This window comes from Gopherus evgoodei, chromosome 6 (assembly GCF_007399415.2).
Source record: "Gopherus evgoodei ecotype Sinaloan lineage chromosome 6, rGopEvg1_v1.p, whole genome shotgun sequence".
Taxonomy (NCBI): domain Eukaryota; kingdom Metazoa; phylum Chordata; order Testudines; family Testudinidae; genus Gopherus; species Gopherus evgoodei.
This window is the reverse complement of record NC_044327.1, coordinates 50,002,252-50,022,173: the sequence shown is the minus strand read 5'-3', so window position 1 is coordinate 50,022,173 and position 19,922 is coordinate 50,002,252. Positions and strand designations below refer to the sequence as shown.

Here is a 19,922-nt window from a genome sequence, read left to right as displayed (position 1 = left end):
ATTCATTTACTATGATCTATTCATTATATCCTTTTCTTCCCCTGCAGCAACATTTTCACAATATGCCTGCTGATCAGGTTTCTTTCAAAGGACTTCATTTATATATTTTATGGGCACTATATTTGTGTGTTCAAAGATAATATATATGTATACCTTTTAAAAATTACCAAAACAAAAAGTACAATAATAAATAAACATCAGTATATTCAGTAGCTCCTTTTATTTTTATTTTAACTTGGAAAAACAAATGTTACAACTCTTACACAATCCAAGTCACACTCACTGAATATTTTCACTGATAACACCAGTGTGTTTGTGAACAGCTTACTTCTGTAAAGATAAACCTCATTTGAATTTAGGTTTTGATGTTTGGGTTATATTTTACTCCAGTTCTTTGATGTAATTCCTTATAAAAATCACATAGTGCACAGGAACAAAAAGAGAATTATAGTGTTACACTACAAGGCCAAGAGGTTCAAAGTCATCATTCAAAGGAGCTCATGGCTAAACTCTCCCCACAAAGCCCTCAGAGAAAATCAGCAGCTTTCAATCTGCTTTTAGAGTATGGATTGAAATATACAAATTGATTTTGTAAGATGAATCTTTTCCAAAATCAGTTATTTTTGTTTTTGTTTCAGGTTGTCCTAACAATGGCAACAGCTCTGAATGTAAAAGTCCATGTGCTGGTTTTCAAGGATGTATGAGACTTATTACCATTGGTAGCAAAGCAGTGGATCTAATTTCAGTACAGCAAAATTCCCTTAGTAACTTCAGTAACCTTCAGATAGACTTGTGTGGTATTATAGACAGGTAAGGAAAGTCTGTTTATTTTTATTTATTTATGAATGAGTTGTTTTCACACTTACCTGGAGTTCAAGAATAGAGCTTTCAGAAAATAGAAGATTGACTCTTCCACATATGCCCTAAAGTCTAGAACAATTGCAATGTACTCATTTCAATGACGAGAAGATCTTTTCAGTTGTATTAAGTCAGTACTTACAAATAAAATTACAGTAAATACAGTTAAGAACCGTTTGTTGTGGTTTTGACTTATTGTAAAATCTTATAAATTTATGGAATAAACAACTTCCTTCCTGTAACTGAAACTCCTAATGCTGTCCTCATTGAGCACTGCAGTGGAGTGCTTTTTAAAAAAGTAATGTGTAGTCTATTGTATTTGTTCCTTGCAAGGAATTGTGAAAATGGGAAAGGTCCTTTTTAGAGGCTGAGGAAATTCACCGTAAATGTGCAAATTTGGAGAGTAATAAAGCTGATGGTGATTGATGTTTTCAATTTGCATAATAAAGAAAAATAACAAAAATGTTTCCCCCTTCTAATTTTAAGTAAACAGATACGTATATGCAGGTCATATAAAACTATTGGGTTTTTTAATTTTTTTTTCTCAGAACATTAATACATGAAATTAGTAGTGTCAGCCACTGCTCTAGGGAGTAAACTCTCAACATTTCCAAACTACTGTACCCCTTTCCAGAGTCTGGATTTGTCTTGCGTACCACCAAATTTCACCTCACCTAAACACACACAAAATCAGATATGAAAATATAAAAGTATCACATCACATTGTTACTGAAAAACTGCTTACTTCTTCATTTGTACCATATAATTATAAAATAAATCAACTGGAATATAAATATTGTACTTACATTTCAGTGTATAGTATACAGAGCAGTGTAAACAAATCATTGTCTATGAAACTTTACTTTGTATTGACTTTGCTAGTGGTTTTTATATAGCCTGTTTTAAAACTAGGCAAATATCTAGATGAGTTGATGTACCACCTGGAAGACCTCTGAGTACCCCCACGGGTTACATGTACCCCTGATTGAGAACCATTGCCCTAGAGTACTGTAGTTTATCATAAACCTACATTAGCTATGATTCATCATAGCTGACAATCTGTTCAGGGTAGTGTGACAAAGTTCCTCCTCTACCTTGGTGAGTCCTGCGCTTTTTGGCAGATTTGCTCACCTCAGTGATCTTCCCCACAGTCTGGGTCAACTCCTCCTGTGTCTGATCAGGAGTTGGGAGGTTTGGGGGGAACCCGGGCCCGCCCTCTACACCGGGTTCCAGCCCAGGGCCCTGTGGATTGCAGCTGTCTATAGTGCCTCCTGTAACAGCTGCATGACAGCTACAACTCCCTGGGCTACTTCCCCATGACCTCCTCCAAAAACCTTCTTTATCCTCACCACAAGACCTTCCTCCTGGTGTCTGATAATGCTTGTACTACTTAGTCCTCCAGCAGCACAGCCTCTCACTCTCAGCTCCTTGTGCCTCTTGCTCCCAGCTCCTCACACGTACTTCCTCTCCTCTGGCTTCTACCTTCCCTGACTGGATTGAGCTCTTTTTAAACCCAGGTGCCCTGATTAGCCTGCCTTGATTAGCTGCAGGTGTTCTAAACAGCCTGTCTGCCTTAACTGGTTCTAGCAGGTTCCTGATTACTCTAGTGCAGCCCTTGCTCTGGTCACTCAGGGAACAGAAAACTACTCATCCAGTGACCAGTATATTTGCCCTCGACCAGACTCCTGTACTCCACTGGTTTGGGTTTGTCACAGTAGGTTCAGAACTGAGCAAGTGTATACATTTCTACAAATTGCTTCCCATCTTTTTAAGAGGGTTCAGTTTTAATCCATTCTGATGTCACTACTAATATTTCTACCTTTTGATAATAAGAAGGGAGTTTGCTCTTTTATTCTTGTAGTCCTTTTCCTAATTTTACAAATAAACTTACAGAGAGGAAAAATTCAAAGATGGAAGAATGCAAGACCATCTGTTTAAAACTCTATCACTTCAATTAAGTTAGAATTGGTAAACACACAAATACTGGTCTGATGCCTTTTTGAAACAATGTATAGTTATAACTAGGGCTCTGTGTATGTCATGGAGGTCACGGAAATCACGGATTCTGTGACTTTCCACAACCTCTGTGACTTCTGCAATGGCCAGTGTGGCTGACCCCAGGGAACAGGTGGGGCTGACCCCAGGGAACAGCCACACTGGCCTCTGCTGGCATGGCTCTGCAGCCCCGTGACTTCTCCATGACTTTTACTAAAAATACCCATGACTAAATCATAGCCTTAGTTATAACTTCTATTTCTGCCCTTGGTATTTTATTCCATATAGAACATTAATCCTACCTCGCAAATTTCCAGTGCTAGAGTGAGGGACAGGCACACTCAGGATATGTCTATACTACAATAAAAACACCTGTGGCACTGAATCTCTGAGCCCTGGTCAGCTGACTTGGGCTCAGAGGGCTTGAGCCGCAAACAAAAAATAGCAGTGTTGACATTCAGGCTTGGGCTGGAGCCTGGGCTCTGAGACACACTCTCTTTCTCGGTCTCGGAGCCCAGGTTCCGGCCCAAGTGTCTAGACTGGTGTGTCTCTTTCTCTGCAGTGTAAATGTACACTTCTGGCTCCACTGAAGTCAAGGGCAAAACTCACATTGACATCAGTGGGGTCAAGATTCACCCTCTGAATTGTTGGACCCTTATGGCTATGGAATACAAGGAAGGGTATAATTTCCATCCAAATTGTTTCACTCTTTACCTGCTATCTCCTTTCTTTTTTCACTCTCCACTTTTTCTCTTCATTTTGTCCCTTTCCTCACTCTCTCTATCCAATGTTACTTCATCCATTACCTCTGCTCTTCCATTCTTTCTGATCTGTATCTTCTCCCTCTTTCTCATTCCCTCCCATGTCTATCTCCACTGCCCCTTAATTGCCAAAGCATAAGGAGGGCTATTCTTATTGTTATAGTGACAGGTCCTCACACTCCAGATCTGACAAGCCATTTTCTCTTTTCCTGCAACGCATGGACAGAGTGGGGGAAAGAGTAGATTAGACATCCCCATGCCTAGTGGCACCGGAGGCAAACCAGAATCCACTTCTGTCTCTCTAGTGCTGTTTCTTGCTCCATTGTAGTCTGTTTCTATGCAGCAGCATGTCATGTCATCCACTGTCTTCTTTTCCACATTTCAGCAGGTGATATCCCGTCAAGGGCTTGTCTAGGAATGTTTTGTGACATCTGTATGACATAACCAAACCACTTCGGCCTTCTTTCTTGAGTCATTTTCTCTGCAGTCTATTGACTAGTCCTCTGTAACATATCAGTATTGATTACTTTAGCCCACCAGCGGACACCAACTGTTTTTCACCAACATCTCTGATAGACTGTATTGTTTTCTGTTGTGAGCTTCTAGCACTAGACAAGTTTCAGAAGTGCATAACACTATAAGTGTCACGATGACATTGTATAACTTTATCTTGGTTCTTGTGGGGACCTACTTATTTTTGCAGATGTTTGCCTGTCTCATAAAAGCTCCAATGCCTTCCCAGTTCTTGCTTCTGCCTCTTTATAGAATTAATCATCAGCTCTGATTGTGTTTCCAAGATACACAGTCTTGTTAACCATGCCACCTTCTTCGCTATCTGTCACATATGCACCATCATTACTGAGGACTGATTATTCGTTATTATTTCAATGATCATGACACTATTTTTTTTTGGCTGATTCTTAATCTAACTTTGTCAGCCTCACATTTGATACTGGTAGCGGTCTTTTTCATAGCATTGTCGTCTTTGTCCAATCAAACTATGTCATCTGCAAAATCAAAATCCTGAAGTTTTCCTCCACTCCACGTAACTCCTGTATTTTCCTTTGATGTTGCCGAAAAGTAGGGATGCTAAAATGCATTCCTGCTGCACTTGAGTAACAATATCAGACCAAATAGTCTCTCTATCTTCTGTCCTTACACAGCATTTTGAAATGTCATACACTTTCTTGATCATAGACTCATAGGTCAGAAGGGACCAATATGATCATCTAGTCTGACCTCCTGCACAAGGCAGGCCACAGAACCCTACCCGTCCACTTTTATAACAACCCCTAACCCAGGACTGAGTTATTGAAATCCTCAAAATTGGTTTGAAGACCTCAAGCTGCAGAGAATCCACCAGCAAGCGACCCATGCCCCACGCTGCAGGGAAAGGCAAAAAACCTCCAGGGCCCCTGCCAATCCGCCCTGGAGGAAAATTCCTTCCCGACCCCAAATATGGCGATCAGCTAAACCCTGAGCATGTGGGCAAGACTCACCAGCCAGCACCCAAGAAGGAATTATCCGCAGTAACTCAGTTCCCATCCCATCCAACATCTCCCCGCAGACCATTGAGCAGACTTATCTGGTGATAATCCAAGATCAATTGCCCAAATTAAACTATCCTATCATAACATCCTCTCCATATACTTATCAAGCTTAGTTTTAAAGCCAGATAAGTCTTTTGCCCCCACTACTTCCCTCGGAAGGCTGTTCCAGAACTTCACTCCCGTAATGGTGAGAAACCTTCGTCTAATTTCAAGTCTAAACCTCCTAATATCCAGTTTGTACCCATTCGTCCTCATGCCTACATTAGTACTAAACTTAAATAATTCCTCTCCCTCCCTAACGTTAACCCCCCTGATATATTTATATAGAGCAAGCATATCCCCCCGCAGCCTTCTTTTGGCCAGGCTAAACAAGCCAAGCTCTTTGAGTCTCCTTTCATAAGGCAGGTTTTCCATTCCTCGGATCTCCTAGTAGCCCGTCTCTGGACCTGTTCCAGTTTGAATTCATCCTTCTTGAACATGGGACACCAGAACTGCACACAATATTCCAGATGGGGTCTCACCAGTGCCTTATATAACGGTACTAACACCTCCTTATCCTCGCTGGAAATACCTCACCTGATGCATCCAAAAATCGCATTTGCTTTTTTAACAACCGTATCACATGGGCGGCTCATAGTCATCCTGCTATCAACCAATACCCCAAGGTCCTTCTCCTCCTCTGTCACTTCCAACTGATGCGTCCCCAACGTATATCTAAAATTCTTATTATTAATCCCTAAGTGCATGACCTTGCACTTTTCACTATTGTATTTCATCCTATTACTAATACTCCAGTTTACAAGGTGGTCCAGATCTTCCTGAATAGTATCCCTGTCCTTCTCCGTGTTAGCAATACCCCCCAGCTTTGTGTCATCCGCAAACTTTATTAGCACATTCCCGCTCTTTGTGCCAAGGTCAGTAATAAAAAGGTTAATTAAGATCGGTCCCAAAACCGATCCTTGAGGGACTCCACTAGTAACCTCCTTCCAGCCTGACAGTTCACCCTTCAATATGACCTGCTGGAGTCTCCCCTTTAACCAGTTCCTTATCAGCCTTACAACTTTCATATTCATCCCCATCTTTTCCAATTTAACTAACAGTTCCCCATGTGGAACCGTGTCAAACGCCTTACTGAAATCGAGGTAAATTAGATCTACCGCATTTCCTTTATCTAAGTAATCCGTCACCTTCTCAAAGAAGGAGATCAGATTGGTTTGGCACGATCTACCTTTAGTAAATCCATGTTGCAATTCGTCCCAATTACCATTGACCTCTATGTCCTTAACTACTTTCTCCCTTAAAATTTTTTCCAAGACCTTACATACTACAGATGTCAAGCTAACAGGCCTATAATTACCCGGATCACTTTTATTTCCTTTCTTAAAAATAGGAACTACGTTAGCAATTCTCCAGTCGTACGGCACAACCCCCGAGTTTATCGATTGCTTAAAAATTCTCACTAACGGGCTCGCAATTTCACGTGCCAGTTCCTTTAATATCCTCGGATGGAGATTGTCCGGGCCCTCCGATTTTGTCCCATTAAGCTGTTCAAGTTTGGCCTCTACCTCAGTTGCGGTAATATCCACCTCCATATCCACATTCCCGTTTATCATCCCTCCATCATCATTAAACTCGTCACTAGTCTTATTAAAAACTGAGGCAAAGTACTGATTTAGATATTGGGCCATGCCTAGGTTATCCTTAACCTCCATTCCATCCTCAGTGTATAGCGGCCCCACTTCTTCTTTCTTTGTTTTCTTCTTATTTATGTGGCTGTAGAACCTTTTACTATTGGTTTTGATTCCCTTTGCAAGGTCCAGTTCAATGCGGCTTTTAGCCTTCCTCATTTTATCCCTACATGTTCTGACCTCACCAAGGTAGCTTCCCTTGCTAATCCCACCTTTCTTCCACTCCCTGTAAGATTTCTGCTTTTTCCTAATCCCCTCTCTGAGTTGCTTGCTCATCCAGCTTGGCCTACAACTCCTGCCCATGGTTTTTTTCCCCTTTCTTGGGATGCAGCTTCCGACAATTTCCGCAGCTGCGACTTAAAGTAATTCCAGGCCTCCTCCGCATTTAAATCCACAAGTTCCTCTGTCCAATCCACTTCCCTAGCTAATTTCTTTAACTCTTTAAAATTAGCCCTCGAGAAGTCGAAAACCCTAATCCCAGATCTACATTCATTTATCCTTCCATCTAGTTTGAACTGAATCAGCTCATGATCACTCGAACCAAAGTTGTCCCCTACCACCATTTCTTCTACGAGGTCCTCACTGCTCACCAAAACCAAACCAAAAGTGGCATCCCCTCTCGTAGGTACTTCAACTACTTGATGAAGAAATCCATCCGCTATCACATCCAGAAAAATCTGATCCCTATTATTCTTGCAAACACTCGTCCTCCAGTCTATATCCGGGAAGTTGAAGTCTCCCATAATCACACATTTCCCCTTTGATACTATCTTTCTAGGAAGCTGTTATTGTTGCAAATCATATAGTAGTTTGTACTTTATACTTAGGGATAGTCATGCAGTTTTCACCATTGAATAGTTATGACCAAATTTTCTTCTTAGGTACACCGTTGTAAATCAAAAGTAATTCCACTGAAATAATGGAGTTTTTCCAGATTTTCACTCGTGCAACTGAAAGAACAATTAACCATCTGGATTCATCCATAGTTACCTCACTGTAGGATCTGAGATACTTAAGTGTTTGCCTGTACTTTGATTAGGAAATAACTCAAGTATCTCAGATACTAATATATGGTAACAGTCTGTAAATATTTATTTTCTGATGGCGACCACTACCTAATCCTATAGTTTCCTGAAAAGAGAAGTATTTTATACATCTCATAGTCATATAATAGGGACAATGATCCACAGAATTATAGTTATGAAATATCTTATGGAAGAAAATTCAATTGTTACAAAATTTCCCAGTGAATTATCAATGTTAATTTATTATTGGTGTATCAATCGGTACCATACTTTCATTGCTGGCAGCCACAATGAAAATTATATATGTTTAATTTTGTTATTGATATGTTTCATGTTCTTCTTGCATCATTAGCAGCCTTAGGAGCAGACACTAGGTCTAGTCAGGGAAGATAAAGGGGACATTCCTTTTCCCCAACTTTCTTTCAGTCCAATTGATATCTTCCTGCAATATGACTACAAGATTTATGTATTTTCATTGCAGGTCCCTGACCTATACATACAACATCTGCCTTTGTACCTCGGTTATCATCATTGTCATAAAGACCACCTTCATGCTGTAGTAACTATGGTTACTGTAAATGTCACTTAGTTGTACTAAGGTGAAAATGTTTCTTTTTGTCCTTTTAGATGTTTGCCTAATTATTGTGAACATGGTGGTGAATGCACACAGACCTGGAACAGCTTCTACTGCAACTGTGAAAATACAGGTTACATGGGGGCTACTTGCCATTCCTGTAAGCCCAAGACACTTTCTTATACTGTTTTAGTTATGAGTTATTTTACTGCTACAAGAAACAATTTTCTATTAAAAGGCATGTCAGTTTTCTTAATATTCACAAAGGGTTGATTCAAGGAAAGAGTCTCAAAATTGTCTAAAGGATTAAGGAGCACAAGTCCTATTGCAAGTCAGTGGGATTTGTGGTCCTAAATCCCTTATGAGTCTTGGAATATTTCTCCCTTAGTTCTTAGATTTCATGATTTACTTACTGAGGACGTGATTCTCCTCTCACACTGATATAAGGCTCTGATTTATCAAATCATATAGGTATGTACTTAACTTCAATGCTATTCAGAAAAAGACTAAGCACATGCTTAACTTTGAAGATCAATGGGGTTTAGCATATACTTAAACTTTAACATATACTTAAGTAATTTTCAAGGAGTAACTTCAAGGGAGTGACAGTGGGGTAAATCTGGTGTATGTGAACAGATAATAAGGCCCTGTAAACCCAATCTAGCAGGCACATCACTGACCTTTCACTCATCTGTAGGAGTTTTGCACATGGAGTCCTTTCAGGATCAGCCTATATAAGGGAGAACTTCAGAAAATATCAGCCTAACCATAAATGTAACTGAATGAGTTTCACACCCGTGGTTGGATTCTTGTCTTACTTTCACTAGTTTAATATGACTCCAGTGATTTCCCAGGAGGTGATTTAGATTTACACTGGGATATATGAGATGAGCATAAAGCCCATTAGTTTTTTTCTGTGTACTGGGACAGTTTATTAAGGAAAGTCATTAGTCTCCGGTTCTCAGCATGTATACTTGAAAAAAATCTGTCTAAAGCACTATCAAAGGAATTTTGAAAATACCAAAAAGACTATACAGTATTATAGCCAAAAGAAAAAAAGTGTGGTTAAAACAAACCCATCTTCACACAATTTATACAATTCCTGTCTCAAAATAGTCATGACATTCATAGAGTTTAAGGCCAGAAGGGACCAATAGGTCATCTAGTTTGATCTCCTGTAACAACACAGACTACCAACACCACCCAGCACCTGCACATTAAAACCAGCAACCGAAATTAGACTGAAGTATTGTAGCTCATAGGAGACTTAGACTATTATGTGCCACTGGCACAAAATAGGAGGGACCAAGGTGCACCAGTGCTTGATTCTTCTGCAATGGCTGGGAAATGATTAAGTGATATATACCCAGATAATGCTGACAAGTGAGCCACACTCATATACTGGAAGGCAAAACTTTGCGCAACTCACTGCCAATCTGACCTGGGGGAAAATTCCTCCCCAGCCCCACATATTACAATCAGTTACACCCTGAGCATGTGAGCAAAACCCAGCCAGCCAAGCCAAGTGCTGCCTCAAAGCCCTGATCCCCACTCCCAGTGTCCCATCTCCAGCCATGGCCATCCAAAAAGCCTGCCAGAATTCACTGTGTTGGGGAGAAACCTCTTCCAAACATATGCCAGTGGCCAGCTGAAACCCTGAAGCATGAGCTTTAGGAACATAAGACGTAAACCATGAATGAGTCCCAGGGCTGTTGAGCCAAGCCCGCTACTGCCACAAACAACCTGGTCATACAGTTGTACTCATAATTTGTCCATCTCTCTCTCTCTCTCTCTCTCTCTCTCTCTCTCTCTCTCTCTCTCTGAAAGCAAGTTAAGTTGTTTGCCCTCAAAACTCCTTTTGGGAATCATGTGGAGGGTAGGCTCCTGATCTGTTCTGAAAAATTTCAGATTTTGGAAAAACTACTTGTTTACATTGAATGCAAAGCTTTATAAAGACTGCCTACAATAATTACTGTTTCTGTGCCATATGAACTCCAAATGAATTGGTAGCTAGCCTTTCAAGATTTATGGATAAAGTAAAATTTTTACAGCAAGGGAAGAACACTGATGGTACAGGCTTTTCAAAGATCACTGTGAGCTGTTCCTGTTGTATTCTATTAGAGGATCACAAGACTAAGCATCATAATTTTTTTTATAAATTATCTACTTAATCAATTGATGAAGGATGTAAAAAAAAATGGTTGGACTCCATTTTCTAACTTTTCATCAAGAGCCCCATAAGGTAGATGAAAGTCTCCCTGCTCAATTTTTTAATGTTGAAAAATAGGTATAGTTTTTTTTATTAATAATAAGAAAGCCCTGTGAAGTATACAGTAGATGTGATATAGTAGTTGCAGCAGTATAACATTCTGTCTCTTTAAATTTGTTTACAGTATTTTAGTAATGGTTCCAACTGTATAGTCTGATGTTGCTGTTCTGTCAATAGTCTCAAAGTTAAGGGCCGTATCCTTCCCTTATTCTATGAACTACACTCTCATTGACTTCAATGGGAGTTCTGTGCAATTACAGAAAAAGATAATATGGCTGTTTAGTTATTGAATGAACATTGAGACTCTTGATGTAATAGGCCTAGCAATGAGTTCTTGATCAGTGGCAACACTGTGAAGCATGAAACCATACTCCCAAAATCTGCTTTAGAGGAATTATAATTTCCCATGCTGTCACTACTAGTATAAAATTCAAAATGGATATTATGATATGCTATTTTATACTGCCTCTATAGTACTTTTATCCTTTTATTTTATACTGAGAATTGATTTAAGGCTCTTTACTCTAAGGAGCTATAATTTGAAACTTGTGAGTGACCTTGACTGTGCCTACTGGATATTCCAGCAGTGGCAAAAATGGTCCATTTAGTAATCTTTAGCTAATGAGGATGTTTATTTTCCTTACTTTATAATTCAGTGTTATGGACCCAATTCAATATGGCTGACATATTGTAATGCATCAGTAAAAGAACTGGAAAAAAATGGCACTCACCTAACCCCAGGTTCTTTGTTTGGGAGGTCTTTCATTAGCTTTAATGGGAGTTGAATCAGGCCCTGAAAGTTGTTCCAACATGAAGTAGTTTGGGCAGCCTTAAAATTAGCGCTCTCAGACTGTCATGCCAGATAGATCTGTATATCACAGAACTACCATCACAATTTAAATTGTGGAACCCTACTTGATAGAGGTGCAAAAGACCAAATAGACAAGTAGATTGGCCTACCAGCTTTCCACACCAATTCAGGATCAGTTATCCCAGAAATTTACGTTGTTTCTGCCTCTGCTGAACCTGCTCTGTGGATTAACATTAGATTTTAGCTACAGTGCCGTCAATCCCAGCACTTTTCAAGAATTTTACCTTATTTTGTGTAATAATATACCCAGTTGTAAATCTGAATAAACTGAGCTTAAATAGACAAATGTTTTGGATAAAAGCCTCCTTCAGTGTTCATAATTCATACTGTGTTGTGTTCCCATTTATAAAGGAAATTGAAAAGTGTATGTTCTTTGTTTTTGTTTTATTTTGTGTATTCCTTTTAGAAATATCTTTTTTTAAAGTATACAGTGTTGTTGCAGCCATGTTGATTGCAGGATATTAGAGAGACAAGGTGAGTAAGGTAATATATTTTATTGGACCCATTTCTGCTGGTGAGAGAGAAAAGCTTTCCTGCTTACTGATAGCTCTTCTTCAGAATTGAACAGCTCTGTGCAAGAGTAGAAGCTTGTTTCTCTCATCAACAGAAGTTGGTCCAATAAAAGATACCACCTCATCCACCTTGTATCTTTGTTTGTTAAGGAAATTTCCTTTCTGATAAAGTAAATTCAAGTTAAAAAACAAACAGTTAATTGGACAACTGTACTAGATAGCAGTGGATAATTTAAGAAGGTTTAACTGATGCACTTCAGATGTGCAATTATTACCCAGCAATATTATTTTACTTAGTAGTTTGTTGCCATTTAATTATAGAGCTGGATTCATGAGCCCAGTTTCTAAAGGTTTGGTCATATAAAGCCTCCTCAGATTGCTAACTCTTGAGTGATGTAGATTCAATATTATGTGGGATTGAAGAGACAAAATTTTCTCTGTGCTGCTTATTTACTCTTGGACTGCAGACTTTGACCACAAGCTTACCCTGATACTGAAAAAAACTGTGGAAGAAACAAGATCTTCCCAGCAGCCAAAAGCATGAGTAAAAATGTTATGAAATAAATACTTCAGCTGGAATTGCTGGAAATACTATACCACTGCCAATTGTATGGTGATCTGATTAAATTGAAAAGGTTAATGTTCAGTTTCCAAATTCTTTATAATCTAGTCAGTTGCTAACTATTACTCATTTTGACCTTAAATGACTGGTTTTCATAGCCATTTGTCCCTCCCTAAGACCCCTAATTTAGGAGGCAAAAAGCAAATCCATAAAAACACCCGTTCAGATTTTTTCCCCAGTGAAATGAAATTCTATTTACTGATGCAAATAATAGTACAGTTTTTTACTGTGTGACTTCCCTGTTTTCCTCACCTTTAAATGCATGTCATATTGTTCAACTTCCCACATTTTTTCCTTGCCCCAAATAAAAGGTAAAATGATACCATTACATTTGTGATGGAAGATGTTCTTTTACAGCCATCTATGAGCAATCATGTGAAGCCTATAAGCATACAGGGAACACTTCAGGCTTTTACTATATCGATTCAGATGGAAGTGGCCCCTTGGGACCTTTTCTTGTATACTGCAATATGACAGGTGAGATGATAAACTTCCTTAACTCACAGCTGGGATTGTATGCATGCTCATTATATCGAAGCAAAGTAGAAAGTTTTGTATCTCAAGAGTTTAATGTACATGTATACAGCAAAGTGAAGGTGACTCCTCTGCTCAGAATCTTTGACAAAGAATTAACCAGAGAAATTAGAATAATAAGACTCAGACTGTGAAGCTAACACTGGGTTCCTGTTGTGCTCTGCATAAATGGGACATATGCCCTATTTGTGTAGGATTTCTGACTAGTTCATTTTCTGCACAGTTTTGGTTTCATGAAGTTAGATCTTACTTCTCTGCAGGCATTTAAGAAACTGAGATATAAGTGAATTTTTGGAGGAAAATTATTGATTTTTCCCCTCCCCCACCCTTATGAAAGATTGTAAGTCAGAGTTGACTTTCAGTTGGTGGGACAAATACTGATATTAAACCTTCTCTTTTGAATTGTGTATTATTTGTAATTGGTCTGGGTAGATCTGGTTTAACTAATTGGGCTCATATAGTCTCATTTTCAAAATATGGCCTTATTTTTTGCACCCTGTTATTTGCACCCCAATAAGTGGATCAGTAAGGTATTTAGACATCCAGTTGATCTTAATTGTGCCTACTGTTATGTGTGCCTGCAATTAACCATAGATTGTAGATGCTGAATTAGTTCAAAATCTAATATGCTTTTCATTTTAATGCTGTGTTCTTTTCATTTTAATTAATTTTACTTATGTTTGTGGTCATTTTCTAGCAATTTTCACTTTAAAGTTTTTCCAGCACTAATCCAGTGTTGCAATGTTAGGGTTACAAGCATTTCAGGGTAACGTTTAATAAAAAAAATAACTGTTTATTTTGGAAACAATAGGAAAAAATAATAGAAACATTTCTTTTGGTCTCATGTTTTATAACAATATATTTTTACAAAACCTAAATTTTAAGGCAGTTTACATGGGCAACTTTATTTCTGGTACTGTTGAAACTTTGAGTGCTTGATTTTTCAACCATACTGATATTCTTTGAATGTAGTTACACCAAGGGAAAATAAAGAGATATTTTACTGATCTGTAATAATCTTGTTTATTTCTTGAAGGACTGATAGAAGTCTACCTCTAAGCAAAGCCACTCGCTGTGGTTTTCAAAACAGTGTAAGGGGCTTTACACATATCTTCCATCAAAATAATGGAAAATGAACGTGAAACTTCCTTTGATCTCAGTGCTGCTGGGATTTAGATAACACTCGAAATCTCAACCACCTGAAAAAACAAAGACTGTGCTTTGACTTTTTGAGAAAATGGTCGACCTGATATTGGTAACATACTTTGGATTAACAATTAGTGAGATCACCAATATAACTATCTGGCCCCTAAAAAAAAGACATCAGAGAGAGCTAGCTACATTGTTAATTAATATGAGGTTGAACCAAAGAAGAAGCTCATGGAAGAAAGACTCTAGTGTCCTTAAACAGCTTCAGGAGGAAACCAACTCTCCGAGGTACACCTTAGTGTCTGATTTATCCTTCCTTGTGTATCCATGAACAGCTGCTAGTGCTTCTATTAATTACTCTTTATTCAACACATTAAGCAAATCTCATTGATCAGTTCCTCATCTAGAAATGCAGCCTGACAGGATGAATCTACTATATTTGTCTTCTTCCCAGTTTCCTCATGACTGGTATTCCCTTTTCCCACTAGAGGCTGTGAAGGCAGATGCCCACATTTCTTGCAGTGCTGCCTTGCTATTGACATTCATGTGGCTTTATTCTTTGGCAGCTAGGAGGGAGGTTCCTTTACCCTCTCTCGTTCTTAGAGGTCAGTTTCAAAATCATAAGCCTTGGATCCAAAGAGCTAATCAAGGTGACAAAACTTTTTTCAGAAATATTGTTCTTTTAATTTCGCCCCTTCTGGGGATGTAGAAGTAGATGTAACAGCTGCCTTGTTTCTCTCTCATTCTTTCCATTTGCTATGAGCTGTGTAGGAAAAATAGCTCTGAACTTGCTCTCACTTTTAGCTCCCTGTTTCCCAACAGCACTAGTGTGATCCTTTCTTCTAGCAAAACATTTACAAGTATTGGTAATAAATCTGCATATCTAGATTAATTTAAGTTCAATATTTGTTTAGTAGGCATTTGAATGCTTCCCATAGGCTTTTTGCTACATGCTTATCCTCTAGGTGATTACTAGTTGTTTTTCTATTCTAAATTTCCCTTTTGTGTCAGTCATACCCACTTTGCAAGAAAGATAGAAAATAAAGTACAGGGGGCACAGGTCTGCAGAACTGTTACAGAGTTAGAAGGAAAATATTGATTGAAGCCCAAGGAGAATTGAAGCCTACAAATATGTTCAGTGCGAACAAAATGGTTAAGACTACAAAAGTGAGCTCTTACAGAAGGTGCAAAGCCAGCAATGACAGAGGGTGATTAACATTTCCATTGTCTACTAGAATTAAGTTGGGTATAAAGTCCCAACAGTTTGCTGAACTGCTGATTCTGAATTTGACTCAACTGAGACAAATCAGATTTAAGAAGCAACCAGTTCACTCATCTTTATTCTCAAAAAATAGTTTTAGATATTTGGGTTAGATTGTACAGACCTTAATAGGGCCAGCTGAGGGCACAATCCCAGTCTGTCTCTCCCCAGTGCACAGAAGGGAATCTGTAAGCTGTATCATTCTGTAGACAGAACAGTGTGCTGCATTACCTCTAGCCCCTGTTTAAAGCAATTTACCATCCCTAGGGGAACATGAAGGAGGGACTCTGCACTCTCTAAGCACAGTGATTGCTATTGTCCTTAACATTTTGTGGTGTGTATAAAGCTTTCTCTCCTGGTCACCTGTGCTATAGTTATGGACAGTTGGACTCTTTGTGCTCCTTGTGTTTTGTTAATGTGGCTGAAAACTGTCTTTTTTAACTTCACAAAGCACAAGCAAACCAGAGCATTACCCTGTTGCCACAAATAGATTATAAAAGATATGATTTTATTATATCTGTCATGTAACATTAAGGTTCTTTAATTTATTTGCTGCAACTTTTACCATGTCTTTTGCAATTTCTAAGTAAAACTGTTTTCCTGCCACAACTGTTGTGAAACTAGAGATCAGTTTTACAATGATTAATGTAAGAATATTTATGAATGTTCTTGATGTTCCCGATTTGTCACCTTTGTACAATAGAGGGGTGCAAATTGGAAAGAGTCCATATTACAGGAAAAAGCTAATAGTTCTTTTTCATCTCTAATTGCTATGATTCTTTGTTCATATGAAGTCAGGTCCTGGAGCTATAAATAATGTGCAGGTAAAAAGGCTGTGCTGTGCATAGTACCACTGCTCATTCCCTTTCATTGCTTCCGGCTCTCCAGTCACCCTACCTCCTTTGTGAAACTGTGCAGAGTCTTGCATAAGATACATTATAATTTATCCAGTTCTGGTGTTTCGGCTTCAAACCCCTTTGAATTTAGGGGATGTTGGAATTCAGCTCCATGTCTAAACTCTCCTGCTCCGACACATGGTCCCTCTTTGTGCCTCAGTCCAATAATCATATTGCTTGATGTCTTTTTGTTAGTTCTAACAAATTAATTTGAAGGTGTTTGGGTTCTTTCATGCCCATGTGAGAAGACAGAATTGGCACTATGGTTTGGAACCTACCTTCCTTAACCACCAAAATTACCATTCCATTGTGAGTTCTATATAGATTGTAAACTGTTTGGGATAGAGGCTGTCTTTTTGTTTTGTGTTTGTACATCATCATCATGATTATTATCATTTATTATTAATTAAATACATATTTTATTTTATTTTACTTAAGGTTTTACACTTATTCTCCCAATAAATGTCAGGAAAGAAAGACTTTTTGTGTTTTAAAAACAGCCCCAGTACACATCGTACATTTGTGTAGATAATATAGATGATATTTTAATTGCAGTCACACGTGTCAGAAATTATAGTTATCATTTGATTTTGGGGTGGCTGGAAGCACCTGTCTTCCTCTCTGCTTCACAATAAATATAACACCTGGATTTATTCAGTTTATCCATTTTTGTTTCTGGTATTGTTTTTTTGTATAGGACAGTGGAAAGGTGAGCTTTGGCCATTGCTATAAATTCTCTAAGACAAAATCAATTATTCAAAAGAATAGTGTGAAATGTTGTGCAGATAATGAAAGCCTGGATATAATTTGGTTTCAGTTTATAAACAGGGTATCCTTGGAGAAATAACCATAGGAAAAGTTTATTACACTTTAGCTTAGGGTCTGTGATTTTTACTCCATTACACTTTAGCTTAGAGTTTGTGTATTGTTTGGAAAATAGATATTTGGTTCTCTTTATCTAGTCTGTCTTTGACTAGTAATTGTACAGGACAGAATGCACAGTACAGAAGTTTCAGAAAAGGGAATATTGATATCCTATCAAGTGTATTTAATTGCGGAACGTTTTACCCAGACATTTTGTGTTCCTTTTCACATCCCCAAAAGGACAGGAAAACTCACATTAATCCCAGGTGTACCTCACTACACATTTTATTTCCATTGCTAAATTTTGCAGCTATTTCATATTCTGCATTACCTTTTCCCTCCTTGTTTTGTAAGACATGACTTGGACAGTTATACAGCACAACAATACGGATTTAACCAGAGTCAAAAATGCTAATCGAGAGAACCCACATGCTGTGTTCTTCAAGTATACTGCCACCCTAGAACAGCTTCAGGCTACAATTAACTACGCAGAACACTGTGAACAGGAGCTTGCTTACCACTGCAAAAAGTCAAGGCTTTTAAATAAGCAAGGTAAGTAAAGCAGACAAATTTTATTATGTTTCATGATACTATAGATATTTACTTTAGCAAAGGTTATGGCATTTTGCCACTGTAGTTTGTAAAATCCTTAAATATCTAGCAAACAAATCCCAAATCTATAAGTTGTTGAGTGGGATTTGAACCAGAAAAAAACCAAGGTCAGTTCATAGTGAGCTTCATTCAAAGCATTAACTACTTTCAAAACCAATGTCTTCCTTAAACCTACAATTTAATAGAAATTATAACAAAGCCTTTCCTGACCTGCCTCTAGGGGATTTTTAGATTTTAGTCAAAAAATGGTTAAATATTGGGCAAACATTTGGTAAAAGGAACACAAAACACTGCATAAATATCAGCTGAAGTCTTTCAGATACTGGGCATCGTGTAGTGGTTGAATTTGCAAATGGCATGAGGTAAAGTATTGCAGACATTAATATGCCAATGTCCAAAATACACAAGCACAGAGGAGACCTAAAGTAAAATGCTGAAAAGATAGGAAATAAGTTATTTTATGAAGGAAATTACAGGCCCTTCTGATGTAGTTAAAGAAGTCTTAACAAAATATCATAACTAGATTATTGTGTTCAAGTCATATTTTAATTCTCACCTGGTAGAGTGCAATCTATTCAGTTGATTTTAATTTTGAAAATGTATTCTAAATTTTAAAAAAATAACTTGAAAAGAAAGCTTATATTCCTGGTTCCTCTGTTGATATGTAGATGTTGTAAATCAAGCCTCAATTGTCTCTTCTGTTACAAAAATCTGTGAGATACGAATAGTCCACTAGAAATTCTAAGATTCATGTCACAGACCACACTTGCCATTCTTCTATCGAGGGATTTAATGGTGCTACAGCAGAAAACTGGTCATTCCTTCTGTGCCCTGTGAGCTCTACTTCTCTTAGCAGAATGGCTGTCAAGAGCTAAGCAGACATTAGCTCTCCTCTCTGCATCCTACCCTCCCTTCAAAGAGGTATGGAATGCAATGAATTTCTGCAGAGAGTAGTATTAACTCTCATGAGAATTGCTGCTCAGAAATCTACCAGGCTTACAGGTGAGCCTCCTGCATAAAGTGTTGCTTCCCTGACACTACCTCTCCCTCCCTCCCAAACTCCTTTCTGACATACAGAGCCCCAACTCCATGGTATACAAGCATCTGACTCACAATATGTTTTATATGAATACTACTATAGTAATCACCAGGGATTACAGTTCAACAAAGTTACATATCTTAACTCAGTATCTTTTCTTGACTAAATGGCCAAACATTTCTAATCTGATATCAAAGTACCCAAAAGATGCCCCTCTCTTCACACATATGCATAATTCCCACTGACTTCAGGGGGAATAAATCATATTGAAGAATTGAATGCAGGATCATGCCCAATTAGATTTCCCAAATGTCTGACTTAAATTTCAGTTAGGATTGCTAGGATTAATAGAATCATTTCAGAACTGACAATTTTAAAGCAACTATGAGAGATGAAAGTGTTTGCTAGACACATTTGCTGAGCAAAAATGCAAGACTGTAAGACAGGTACAAAAAGGAAAAAGAACAGTCCCACTGCGACTCTAGGTTTCTATATATTAGTATTCAGAGTTGGTGAGGGTTACATATATATGTTTGATCAGCAAGTTAATGCAGTGAAAACGTTTGGCTGTATTAGACTCTGTCTCATTTTAAATCTTTTCAGGCTAGAAGTAATAAAACTCAGCGAGAAAGTGTTTTGCAGAATTTGTAGGGCTTTTTAAGATCACTTGTAACGATGCTAACAAGAGCAATATCAGATAAAGTTTCCCATGTTTCTACACAATGCACTTTCACTCTATTCTGGAAAGGACATTTCTACAGGTGAGAAGGTAGATCAGCCTCCAAGCCCATTCAGTCTTTGATTTCTGTGCTGAGACTACTAATAAAAGTACCAGTTGTCAT

The 19,922-nt window shown here is 38.2% G+C and overlaps 1 protein-coding gene across 1 annotated transcript in view; it reads left to right on the top strand.

Annotated features, from left to right (window-relative positions):
- Window positions 1-19,922, top strand: part of LOC115653793 (contactin-associated protein-like 4) — a 292,466-nt gene that overhangs the window by 216,525 nt on the left and 56,019 nt on the right. Inside the window, exons 10-13 of the mRNA XM_030567453.1 lie at window positions 639-810; window positions 8,505-8,611; window positions 13,083-13,202; window positions 17,784-17,981. Coding sequence (XP_030423313.1) covers window positions 639-810; window positions 8,505-8,611; window positions 13,083-13,202; window positions 17,784-17,981 — 597 coding nt within the window. The remainder of the gene's footprint in view (window positions 1-638; window positions 811-8,504; window positions 8,612-13,082; window positions 13,203-17,783; window positions 17,982-19,922) is intronic.